This window comes from Hyperoodon ampullatus (assembly GCF_949752795.1).
Source record: "Hyperoodon ampullatus genome assembly, chromosome: 17".
In the NCBI taxonomy this organism is placed as follows: domain Eukaryota; kingdom Metazoa; phylum Chordata; class Mammalia; order Artiodactyla; family Ziphiidae; genus Hyperoodon; species Hyperoodon ampullatus.
This window is the reverse complement of record NC_136930.1, coordinates 24,157,660-24,170,335: the sequence shown is the minus strand read 5'-3', so window position 1 is coordinate 24,170,335 and position 12,676 is coordinate 24,157,660. Positions and strand designations below refer to the sequence as shown.

General features: G+C 33.0%; 1 protein-coding gene across 3 annotated transcripts in view; it reads left to right on the top strand.

The window, feature by feature from the left end:
* SNX16 (sorting nexin 16) overlaps positions 1–9,402 on the top strand; it is a gene marked incomplete at its 5' end in the record, with an annotated part of 31,779 nt that extends 22,377 nt beyond the window's left edge. For all 3 annotated transcript variants that reach the window (XM_079722339.1, XM_079722338.1, XM_079722337.1), the window contains 4 exons: positions 3,454–3,523; positions 7,687–7,823; positions 8,346–8,465; positions 9,197–9,402. In XM_079722339.1, coding sequence (XP_079578465.1) covers positions 3,454–3,523; positions 7,687–7,823; positions 8,346–8,465; positions 9,197–9,293 — 424 coding nt within the window. In that variant the 3' untranslated portion in view covers positions 9,294–9,402. The remainder of the gene's footprint in view (positions 1–3,453; positions 3,524–7,686; positions 7,824–8,345; positions 8,466–9,196) is intronic.
* Between the last annotated feature and the right edge of the window lie 3,274 nt (positions 9,403–12,676).

Below are 12,676 nucleotides of genomic sequence, written 5' to 3'. Positions count from 1 at the left end.
CAGGAGGGTAAACGTGAGCCCTTCAGCTTCACACCCAGCAACCCATCTCCCTCACCGTGACCCTCACTGTCACCAGCCTTGATCCCTGAGTCCCTATCCTCAGGGTTGTATTTAATGTCAAATTTTTACTTTCTTTTTACTGGTAGAGAATACTGAAGAGAAATAGTAACTGATAAAACATTTCTATCTGAAATCCCTCAATTAATATTTTCATGCAGTGACTTTTTATGCTTAATTTGGTTTTGACAGAAAAAGTATCTAGTATTTTTAGTACTTTTTTAACTTAGTTCTTTATAGACCTTTTAATGAATTGTAGGCATTAGTTTTAGCTTTTTTTAATATAAATTTTGAGATAAAGAGCTCATTTAGCTATTAAATTACTGGTCTTTTAAATTGTGGAATGTAAACAAATACATACCCACGAAAGAAATAAAGGAAGGTGTATTATGAAATAAAAGGTGAAGATTCACTGGATGAAATAGTTTTTTAAGAAGTTTGAAAATTACAGTAAAACTCTTTTAAAGGAAACTTTTTCAAGAGACTCAAAGGAAGAGTTTAAGCTATAGGGCAAATTTGCTCTGATAAAAACAGTGCTGAAGGGTACCATCTCTGGTTCCCTTATATTCAGGCAAGTTAAGTCAACAACTGATCACAATTTTAAAATAGAGATTTCCCAACCACACTAAGAAGTTACTCTACGTGATAAACAGAAAGATAGTCTTTCCATACCTTTCAATTCCAGATTGTTGGATTTTCTCTTAGATAGGTTTCTCTCCTAATTCTGATGTTTTTCTTACCTTCATTATCATGGTCAAATGGAAACAAAAGTATTAAAGACCAAATACAGAAGAGAGATTAGGGGGTTGTATTGAACCTATCAGTGAACAAGTAAATAAATAGTAATTTTTTTAAATTGACTTCTATTTAATCCATAGACCATTTAATAATACAGACTCTTTGGTACTTATACTTTATTTGAATTTACTTGATTTGTTTATAAATTATACACTGATAATATATAAGAAATCACTGAACAGAGCCATGGCACACATAGGCAGTCAAATATTTATCAAATCTAAATAAGTTCTCTAGTCAGTGATTCTCAAGAAGGGGTAATGGCTTCCTTTTCTAGCGGGGTGAAAAGGTACCCGAATTTTTCTTTTTTTTTTTTTCTTTTTTTTGCGGTATGCGGTCCTCTCACCGCTGTGGCCTCTCCCGTTGTGGAGCACAGGCTCCGGACGCACAGGCTCAGCGGCCATGGCTCACGGGCCCAGCTGCTCTGCGGCATGTGGGATCTTCCCGGACCAGGGCACGAACCCGTGTCCCCTGCATCGGCAGGCGGACTCTCAACCACGGTGCCGCCAGGGAAGCCCCCATCCAAACTTTTGACCTGTCAATCCCAAGATCAGTTTATTTCCTGTGCCTCATTCTGCCTAATAGTTGGTTTTCCGATATACATAGTGGGTGGATAGAAAGTATAATATCTAAACCAAAAGAACGTGTGGTGGTCCTGTTCTTCTCTATACTATTAGACCAACTGCAGTATTCTAGAGACTTTGATTAAAGATACAGAGAAATGGAAAGTGGCCAGAAAGAAGTGATCAGCAAGGGGAAAGAATACAAATGAACCAAAACATAAGAGAAAAGAGTTGAAAGGTAGAAAAAAGGCACATATTTATACTCAGAAGACAGATTTAAGGTCTAGCTCTACCACTTGCACTAATGACCTTGGGTGGGTCATTTTACCTCTCTGAACTTTATTATCACTTGTAAAATGGAGGTATAATGCCTATCCTCACCTCACATGATTGTTGTGGAAATTGAATAAGGTAGGGTATGTGAAAACCCTGTGTGTGTAATGTACTTTGAAAATGTTAGAAATGATAACCATGTGACGTGATAGATATGTTAATTAGTTTGATTGTACTTCATATTTCATAATGTATGTATATATCGAGTCAAGTTATATACCTTAAATATATATAATTTTTGTCAATTATATTTCAGTAAAATTGGAAAAAAATGTTGGCTCCATGAATGCAGGAGACCATATAGGCTTTAAATACTCACTAAATTTTGTTATATGAAAAAAGAAAATGAAATGTTAGTGTGTTGGTATTGCTTGCTAGAGGTATAAGGTTAGAGTAAACATAACATTCTTGACATATTTTTAGGGTTATCATGTGAAAGAAGACTTAGACTTACCTGGAAGGGCCCCAGAAAGCCAAACTAAGACTCATGAATAGAAGCTTCAGGGAGAAAAATCCAGCTCAGTGAAGAAATAATTTTCTAGTTTTCTGTGTTATTCAAACTTAGGATGGTTTATTTTAAGAGATAGTTATAGTCCCTATTTCTGGAGGTGTTTAGACATATTCTTGGCTGAACATATAAAAGAGATAATATAAGCAGCATACTATGGATAGTTCAACTAGATCACATTTACGATCCCTTCCATCTCTATTATTTCATGATTATGAGTACTCAAGTTTTATCTCAGTTTCCCTGAGTGTATGTTTTTTTATTATCTATATTATGAAGATTTTATAATCTAGAAACTTGCTCCTCTTTTTTCTATTTTTGGGTTCTTTTGGATTACTTTCTTAACATCACTTCTCTATATTCATTCTCTCCTTTGGAAAGATTTTACTAAAGATCCCATTTATCTCTTTATCACCACCCCCTTCATCATCATCCTTTAAGTCTCCACATTTTTGTTTTAACATACATATAGAGCTGTCTCTCAATCCAAGATTACTTTTTAGAAAGAGGAGTATTTTGTAACAAGGAAGTTCAGGTTTCTACCATCTTAACCTGTTTCTGGTAATTGAAAAGTATAAGTATAACAATGTCATATTATTTCTTTATTTTGAACTTTATGGTAATTCAGAAATGGGATGATCAGAATTCTTTCTCTTGAATTCTCTAGGGAAAACATTTAAGTAAATTAATATAATAAACATGATTGCAAGAAAAATCTTTAACTTCTTTCACAGTAAATACTTCAGTTACTTTAGAATCATCTGAAGAAGAAACAAATGAAGTATAAATTAGAAATTGTATTTCATAAAAAGATAATGACTTTTTTAGACTAGTTCAAATTAATATTTCTTTGAAAATAATACTGTCTTTTCACCATTTACATTGGTTTCCTGTACCATTTCTGATTTATGTTTTATGTCGTGTAGTTTTTATGTAACATAAATTCACAATCTATTTATGTTCATAAGATCATAGAAATAACCTAAAATCTTTGTATCTTCTATAGATTTTATATTTGTATTTTGTTACTTGTGTGAAAACACATACGCCATCTTGCTTATTTTCATTTATCAGCAGAACCAACTTGCTTAAAACACTTTAGCTAGCTTCAGAGTAACTTTTGCTTTCTGCTATCTCGCTATCTTTTGTAAACTTATTTGTACCCCAGCTAATTTTTTTTTTTTCCTTTGAAAGCCTTGCAGTGAGAGAATTTCTTTGTCTGGATGATCCACCAGGTCCATTTGATAGCCTAGAAGAAAGCAGGGTAAGTGCTGTATTATATATCACATGAAAAGAGGAACAAATAATACCATACAATAACTACATTGTTTCTTGAATGGAACATCAAACAGCAAAGTTATAATTTTGGACCATGGTAGTTTTGCACAGAAAGCTTTTAATGTTTGAGTCAAAGCTTTCTTTCATTGAAATACATGAACATAATTCAGTGAAAAAATAAAAATTCGTACATGTCCTATAGTCTATGAAGCCCTAAAATTAAATTCTACATTTATTCTCTTTATTTATACCATTTCAGAAAAAAGATTACTTGGAAATTTATTTTACATTTAAAAGTAACATTTGCATGCTGAGTTTTCTTCCATCTAAGTATCAAAGTAAAGAACCTACAGTTAAAATCAAATTAAAAAACTAATCTTCAGAAGTAGAAGTTATTGTCTTGTTACCAATTCAGCTCAAGCTTAAGGCTACTCAAATTACACTACTTGACGTGTTAAAGTAGCCTACTTCTTGAAGCAATTGGCTAGATTCACAAACAGATTTGGTAATAATAGGTTAGCTAGGATTTATGCAAGTTTTCTTCCAAATGTTTAATAGTGTTTAAATGGAACAGATTTAATTCGTAGATTTGTAATGTTTTCAATTAAACTGAGTCAGTTCTTTGTGTTAGAGGAATGCCATAGCTTTTTTTTAAACAGCTTTATTGAAGTAAAACTTTCATCCATAAAATTTGCTATTTGCTATTTCATTGTAAATGTACAATTTAATAACCTTTAGTAAATTTGTAGAGTTGTGTCTCCATTACCATAATCCAGTTTTAGAAAATTCCATCACCTCAAAAAAAATTCTAGGGCCTCCCTGGTGGCGCAGTGGTTGAGAGTCCGCCTGCCGATGCAGGGGATACGGGTTCGTGCCCCGGTCTGGGAGGATCCCATATGCCGCGGAGCGGCTGGGCCCATGAGCCATGGCTGCTGAGCCTGCGCATCCGGAGCCTGTGCTCCGCAACGGGAGAGGCCACAACAGTGAGAGGCCCGCGTACCACAAAAAAAAAAAAAAAAAAAAAAAAAAAAAAAATTCTACAAGCCATTTTGTAGCCATTCCACACTCCCAGCCCCAGACAGCTACTTATCTGCTCTCAGTCTCTGCAAATGTGTCTTTTCTGGATATTTCATATAAGTAGAATCATACTGTGTGTGTGTGTATATATATATGTGCATATAAGTGTATATGTGTACCTATATATATACAATCTCATATACAGTATGCATAATATTGTATATGCATAATATATACAATATGCAGTAGTATACAGTATATATAATCTTTGCATCTAGTTTCGTTCACTTAACATAATGTTTTTGAGCATCATCCATGTTATAGTCTCTCTCAGTATTTCATTACTTTTATGATTGAATGGTTTTCTGTTGTGCACATATACCACATTTTGTTTATCCAGTCACCAGCTGAGGGATATTTGGATTGTTTCCAGTTTTGTGTTATTATGAATAATGCTGCTATGAACAATTTCAGAGAAGGCTTTTTGTGGATATACGTTTTCATCTCTCTTGGGTTGATCCCTAAGAGTAGAATGTTTAGTTATATGGTAAATTATGTTTAACTTTTTTAAGAGACTTTCAAAGAGTTTTCCCAAGTGGCTATGCCATTTTACGTTCCCACGAGTAGTGTATGAGAGTTCCAGTTTCTCCATGTCCTCACAAACACTTGATATTATCTGTCTGTTGGATTATGGCCATTCTTGTAGGTGTGAAATGGTATTTCATTATAGTTTTAATTTGTATATCCATAATGATTTTTATGTTAATCACTTTTTCATGTGCTTTTTTGCCATTTGTATGTTTTCTTTGATGAATTGTCTGAGCCTTTGGCTTATTTTTTTAGTTGGGTTGTTTGTCTTATTGAGTTGTAAGAATTCATTATTTTGGATACAGGTCCTTTATCAAATATATGATTTGCAAATATTTTCTCATAGGCTGTATGTGTCTTTTTATCTTCTTAATGGTATCTTTTGAAATGCTAATGTTTTTAATTATAATGAAGGTCACTTTATCACATCCTTTATGGCTTATGCTTTTGGTATTGTATCATAAGAACTCTTTCCCTAACACAGGGCCACCAGGATTTTCTCCTATTTTTTTTTCTAGAAGTTTTATAGTTTTAACTCTAACATCCATACTGAGCTAATTTTGTATAAGGTGTGAAGTGAGGATCTTAAGTTTCCATAGATATTAAAATGTGTCAGTACCCTGTGTTGAATTGTATTGGCACCTTTATCAAAAGTCAAATGAACATGAAGGGAAGGGTTTGCTTCTGCATTCTTCTCTTTCACTGATCGCATTACCTAGCCTTATGCCAATACTGCACAATAGAAATGAGTATAGAGAGTAGATGAGTATAGTGAGATGTTGATGAGACAATGGGGGAGGAGGAGAAGGGGAAAGTGGAAAAGACTGGGTTAGCTGGGGCATAGAAAGTAGCGAAATGCAGTGATCTAAGATGTTTGCCTGGTGGCTTTGATGATGAGGTGGTAGAGCAGATGTTCCGTTGGGAGTGCATTTTGACTTACCATCGGTACATACAGTTGAAGGGGACCAATAGGCATATGAATGATATCTGTGTACTCAGGAAAGGTCTGGGCTGGAGATGAACAGAAAAAAAAATTGGAAGTCGATAGCAAATAGTATAGGTTATAGTTGAAATGATAACAGTAATTGCCCAAGGATGAAATATAGAGCAAGAGAATATATAATCAAGGACAAAACTCTGATGAATGCCCACATGCAAAGAACAAGTAGAAATCTAAGAAGTAACTGTAAAATTAGGGGAACCAGGAAGTTTCACAGAGGACAATAAAAGAGGATTCCATTAATTTTTTTTTTTTTTTTTACTTTTTAAGTCAGTAGTGACATGCTATGAAGTTGAGAAAAACAGTACTTTGGATTTGACAGTTAGAAGTCATTGTTAGCATTTACCTGGGTATAATTAGTAGAGAAAAGAGAGTAAAACTCCTAATGATTTTAGCCATGAATGGGGAGGCTAAATTTGGATGATAAAAACTTTTTTCCTGGAAATCTTTTTTTATTTTGAAAAGAACAAGATGAGTTAGTAGCTAGAGAGACTCCTATCAAGGGAGTGGTGGATATGACTTTGTTTTTATGTGGAGAGATTTTTAGGGTTTGCTTAATCAACTTCAGTCAACTTGATTAAATAAGCCTAAGGGCCAAAAGAGAGGGAAAGGTTGAAAATTTAAGAGAGAGTGTATGGGATAGGGCAGGCTTCCAAAGGAGATTGGGCTTAACTTGAAGAGGCACATATTCTTGAGGACAAGAACGGAATGCAAATGTGGTTAGGATTCTGGGAGAGTAACTTTTTTTTTCTGGTATAGGAATAAAGATCATCTGCTGGGCTTGGGCTCACCAGTAGTAACATATTGTAGGGGATTTGCCAGGGGTGAAGGTTTAACGTAGTCACAAAGGAGACAGGGAATGATAGATAACTAGGAACAATTAAAAGAATTGATCAGCAACAGTGAAAGCCTCATCAAGGTAAGTGACCCAGATTTTTTTCATGACGTCATTCTTCATGGCAGTATGATTTTGTTTTTTGTTTTAATCTATTTCAATAGTGTTTAGCTTCCAGGGTATAAAGGACAGAATGTCTTTGAGTGAATATAGTAAAAGGAGAAGCAAGGGAAAATAATATTGAAGGCACTATGAAGGAAATCGTTATTATAGGCTGTGTCTTCTGAGCTAATACAAATGGAATCAATAGCCATAGTTTTCTTTTTTTATTTTTTTTCTTTAAAGTATCATCTAGGACTGGGCAAAAACAGGCTAAGGAGAATAGAAGCTAAAACAGTGGTTATTAGTAATTTTTTTCCCAGTTATACACTAGAGAGATATCACATATTCATTTCAGGCACCCTAGCTTACTACTTAATAATTCTCAAGAAAAGGGACTTGTATTTATTTATAAGTTCCCCAGTAGGTACTAAGGTAGCAGAGACCTAAAAAGATGAAGGTGGAGAACAAATCATCTGGATTGTATACACATTATTTTGGTTACCTATGTTCTTTGACTCTTCAGTTATGCCCTTGAGAAAGGTACTGCATAAGTAATTAATGTTATTCTTTTTCTGCATGTGTTTTTTATTTGCTGTTTGTTTTTAAGGCTTTCTGTGAAACTTTAGAAGAGACAAACTACCGTTTTCAAAAAGAACTACTTGAAAAACAAAAAGAGTTGGAATCACTGAAGAAACTGCTCTGTGAAAAGCAACTTCTTATAGACACTCTAGAAAACAGAATCAGGTGTGTTGTGATGTTTGCGTTTTCAGTCTAATTCAGCTCGATACTCTGGGCTAAATGCCCTTTGTATGTTACAATTTAGGAAATTTCTGACTCCAAAAGTCTTAGACTCATGGTGTACATTTTTGTAGATTTGGAAATTGTCTGTTGTTTGATTATTTATTTAGAAGCTTGAAAATTTGAAGGACGGGAAATATCAGGAAAATAAAGCTCTAGCTGTTCACCAAGACAAACATTATTCTAACCTATTTAAATAGTATCTTTGTTTCTAGGCATTTATTCCAGCTTTTCACATATGAAAGTTCTAGTTTGCCTTCTTGTCAGCATATATCGAATTGATGTTAAAATCATTTTAAATTAATCATAAGTACTGATTTCACTGTTGATACCCAGAGTCAACAGTTTATTAAGTATATGACTACACTTAGAACAGCTGAAGGCTACTAACGCTACATGCATTCAGAACAATAAACATATACCTATTTTATTCATAGAAAATAACTTGTTGCTGTACTTTACCTTCAGGAACTTATGTTTGGAACCTGAAGAATCACTGCTCGTGCCAGGAACAGAAGGTGGACAGATCCCAAAGGTGGAGTCCTCTGCACTTGAGGTTGATCAAGATGTCTTAGATGAAGAATCTAGGTATATAATGTTTGGTTTATTATAGCCTAATCATCTGAATAATTGGAGAGAAACAGTCATAATACTCTGTAGAGTATGTTTTTATGAAGTCAGTGTTATTATATCATGAATCTGATGAGCAGACAGAGGAAGATTATAGATATTCTAGGCTGTCCCTAAAAATGAATCTTTGTCATCCAGCCTATAAATTTCGTTACTTATTTTGAAGATATGTCTGAATTAACTGGGCTGTGACTCAGTTAATTCATTAATTTTGTAACCTTAACAAATTAATCTCTCTCAGTGTCAGTCTTTTCCATGCAAAAAGTGGGACACTAATAGCAAACACCCTGTCTACCTAATAGGAATGATGGAAAGATGGTATATTTGAACACACATAGAATTTTTATTACATATAAATCCAAGGTCACCATTAATACATTAGTGATAGTGGTTAAGCTATAATTATGAGAACAAATTTTCTGTTGGTTAAAGGTCATTACAAACTAGATTTTTATTGAAAAGTGGTAGTTCAGAGAGCTGAAAGAGTTAAAAATGTATCTCCAAAGGTGTTATCTGGCAATGACAACTTTAAAATATTAAATTTCTGATTGAATATTTAAATGTTCTTTTTCATTAAATATTTTCCATTAAATATTTATTCTTTACATGACTTAAAAAATTTTTAAGGTAATAGTGAAGTGAAATAGCATGCATCCAGTCTCTTCATTGTGTTTCTCTTTTTTTTGCAGAGCTGATAATAAGCAATGCTCAAGTTTTAGTGAACCTGAAAATTCCACATCAGACATAGAAGTAGCAGAAGTGGCATATAATGCAGAAGACGACTAATGCATCTCAGGTGGTTCCTTCCATTTTTACGTTCCTGCAAATTTAGAATAGAGTAGCAGATATTTAAAAAGAAAAAAAGAGACTGAAGCATTTACAGAAAACAGCAAGATTGCACATGTATAAAGTTTACATAAAGAAAAATTTAAGTTATTGGTATAGGAAATATATTCACTGTTGCTTTACATTGTCTTTTAGCCAAACTTTGTATGTAGCACACTAAAAAAAATCTGGAGTTCTGTCATCAAGGCCCACATCCTTAAATACTGTGCATAAATTATTTTGTTGTTTTGCCAATATATTGCTCCAGACTAACGTGGGTGTGCACACTTTGTGTGTGTGTGTGTGTGTGTGTGTGTGTGTGTGTGTTTAAATCACCAGTAACATTAGTTAAGTGGACATAAATTGCATGTTGCTGTCTGTTGGTTATATACTTCCTTGTGTCTCAGACATGATATATTTTCATTAATGGTTTAAATAAGTGGTAAAGATGGATTGAGTTTTAAATGTTGACATGTTTATCATCTCTAAATAAAAGTTGCTTATTTGGAATGTTACTATTTAAAAGAAGAAAACTTTCTAGTACCAAAGGAAAACTCTTTGAAAGAGCTGTAATAACATAGCTAAAGTGATAAAATAGTCTTGATTTTAAAAGCAAATTCACTAATATCAAAATACTATAATAAATGTTGTACCAGTGTATTATATGTTATACTTGTACATTTTCCACATAATTCTTATCTTAAATCTCTACCTATAGAATCAGTGGGTTTGCCTTTGTCAGAACACTACCTCTTTTTGCTAATCAAGGCATACTCTTTTGAAAATATAGATTGTAAGCAAATAGGCAGTTATACAAAAAAAATAAAAGAGGAAAAGCCATATATCCTGCAAAGTTCCTATGTCAACTCCTGGCATTGCATTTTTATTTCTGTATATGTGAATATGTTGCTATAATGTATTGATGCTGATTTTCTTCTTAATATATTTAGCCAAGTGATGCACTTTATGACAATTAAACTCTTTTGTGCCAAGTTTAATTGGTGAATTTCTTTAGTAAGTGGAGTTAGGAAAAAGAATTATGTAGTGCCTTCACTATTTCACTCTTTACAGAAGTCTTCTAGAGTCTTTGAGTCCACGTTATGAAAAAAATGTTTATCTCAGCTTTGCATATAGTTGTTGAAAGTGCCTTGTTTCATTTTTATAGTATGAAATTATTTATTTTATATTTCTATTGTTTTGCATATTGCTGTTAATAAGCACTGTAATCATGCTGGCATTTTGAAATCCCAGTTGGTATATTGAACTGCGTATGCTTTCTAAAAACTGAAGGAAACTTATTGGGGAAAGAATAACAGTCTCCATTTTTTTCTTTCACTAGCTAAAAGCTTATCAGTATCTTGATGTACATATTAAGATGTGGTTGTTTAAAATTCTATGGACGTAGATTAATAGATACTGTTGTCAACCTTTGATCTAAAAAGGAGACTGCTTTTTACCAAAGTACCAAAATTTTTTAAAGTCTTCATCAAAATGGACAGGTATGCTCTATCTCAATATTTTCCACAAACGGTATTAGAAATGTGTGTGCTGTCCAGGGAGACAGAAAGAGTAAAATAAAATGGTCTACTTGTTCATTTCAAAATATTATTCTAGGCTTTAAAAAGGTTTAAAAAGAACAATCATTTAAATTAATCAATATCATTTTTAGTCTAATAAAACAAGATGATAAATTCCAGATATTATAGTGCTACATACATGTCTGTCTTAAAGTGAACAATACACTTTCAAAATCTGGCCTTTCAGAAGATTGTATTTAAAACTTTGAATGGGTGAAGAAAAACTCTTGTTAATTAGGAAAACCACTGTTGTTTATATTTAGAATTTACTTTTATAATGCATCTTATTCCCAGTATTATACTCATTTAATAAATTATTTTTTCAGTACAACAGTAGCTGTGTTGTTCAGATCTTGAATACTATTTTTCTCCTCCAGTTTCTATGTTCTTCTTCCTATCCCTTACGATTATTGTAAATTTAATTACAGTTAACTGCTGCATTTCACAGATGTGGAATGAGTCTGTGATTTTCTTTTTAAGTTTACACTTTATATCACTGATCATTTTAAGTTTTTGTAAATAGGTGCAGTGCACTTCAAATGTAACCAGTATTGATTAAAAATTTGAACGTAACTGAAACAGAATTTTGTAGATAATCTTTTAACTTAACCTTTTGAAAATTAAGTCCATGTATAAGAAGTACAACCATAAAATTCAGCATTTTAGAATGTGTTCTATCTACTATACTTAGATTACCATTTAAAGCACATTTATTTAGAAAACCATGGTCCTCAGATAAATCATGTAGTCTGCTTCACCTCTCTGTGATTAGCAGGGAACAGTGGCCTTAGGTCTAAGAACAATTAGTCTGGTTTTGAAATGGATTTGTGTTACTTATAGGAATAGAGGAAGTTTTAGATGTTGTTAAAACAAGTTTGTATTCCCAACTAGAAAGAGAAAGGAATCTAAGTTTTATATTCTGGGAGATTTTCAAAGAGCTACATATTTGATCCGCATTTTGATTCTTCATAGAATTAGCTTTACTCCATTGCAATTTGCTTCTATGCTGTTGGCTTCTACTAGCAAAAACAATCATCAAAACTTGTATTTTCAATACATGTGTTTTTAAAGCTGATGCATTCTCTATCACATTGTGTACCATTTATGAGAACTCATGGGAGAAAATTCTTGTAGGTCTCAGTTCCAGTAAAACCTGTGTGTCTCCTAAACAATTGATTTGTTTTTATCTTAAAGACTGTATTACTGTCATTCTCTTTTTTGTTTTGTTTTGTTTTCTGGGGAGCTCTAAGCCAAATTGTGGTTCACCTGTAGCTACTCTATAGAACCTTATGAGTTATCCTTTTGTATAGTAAAGATGACCTTATTTTTCCCTCTTATTTTCTTTTAACTCCAATTTTCTTCCCTATTTAAGTTATTCAATTAGAACAGATGTATTTTTGTTCTGGTAAAGTCTCAAATTTTAATGATATTTTAGACTACATTAGGTAAGAACTTGTCATAGCCTGTACTAAAACAATTACTGCATCATTAAGTGATGCCAGTAATTATAAAAATTATTTTAAAAGATGCCTTTAAATAAAATCAGTGAACATGAATGCAAATTTAGAAATGCTGGCTAGTGGTAAGCTATTGGCCAGAACACAATAAACTCAAATTATGGCTTTAACCATTGCCTCAAATTAGAGCAAACCCTACTTGCCACTTTCTTGTATTTTTCATTGATGGAAAAGTAGAACAGAGTTAATATCTCCACACAAAGCAAACAACAACAACAACAACAAAAATACAGCCAATGTATACTCAATA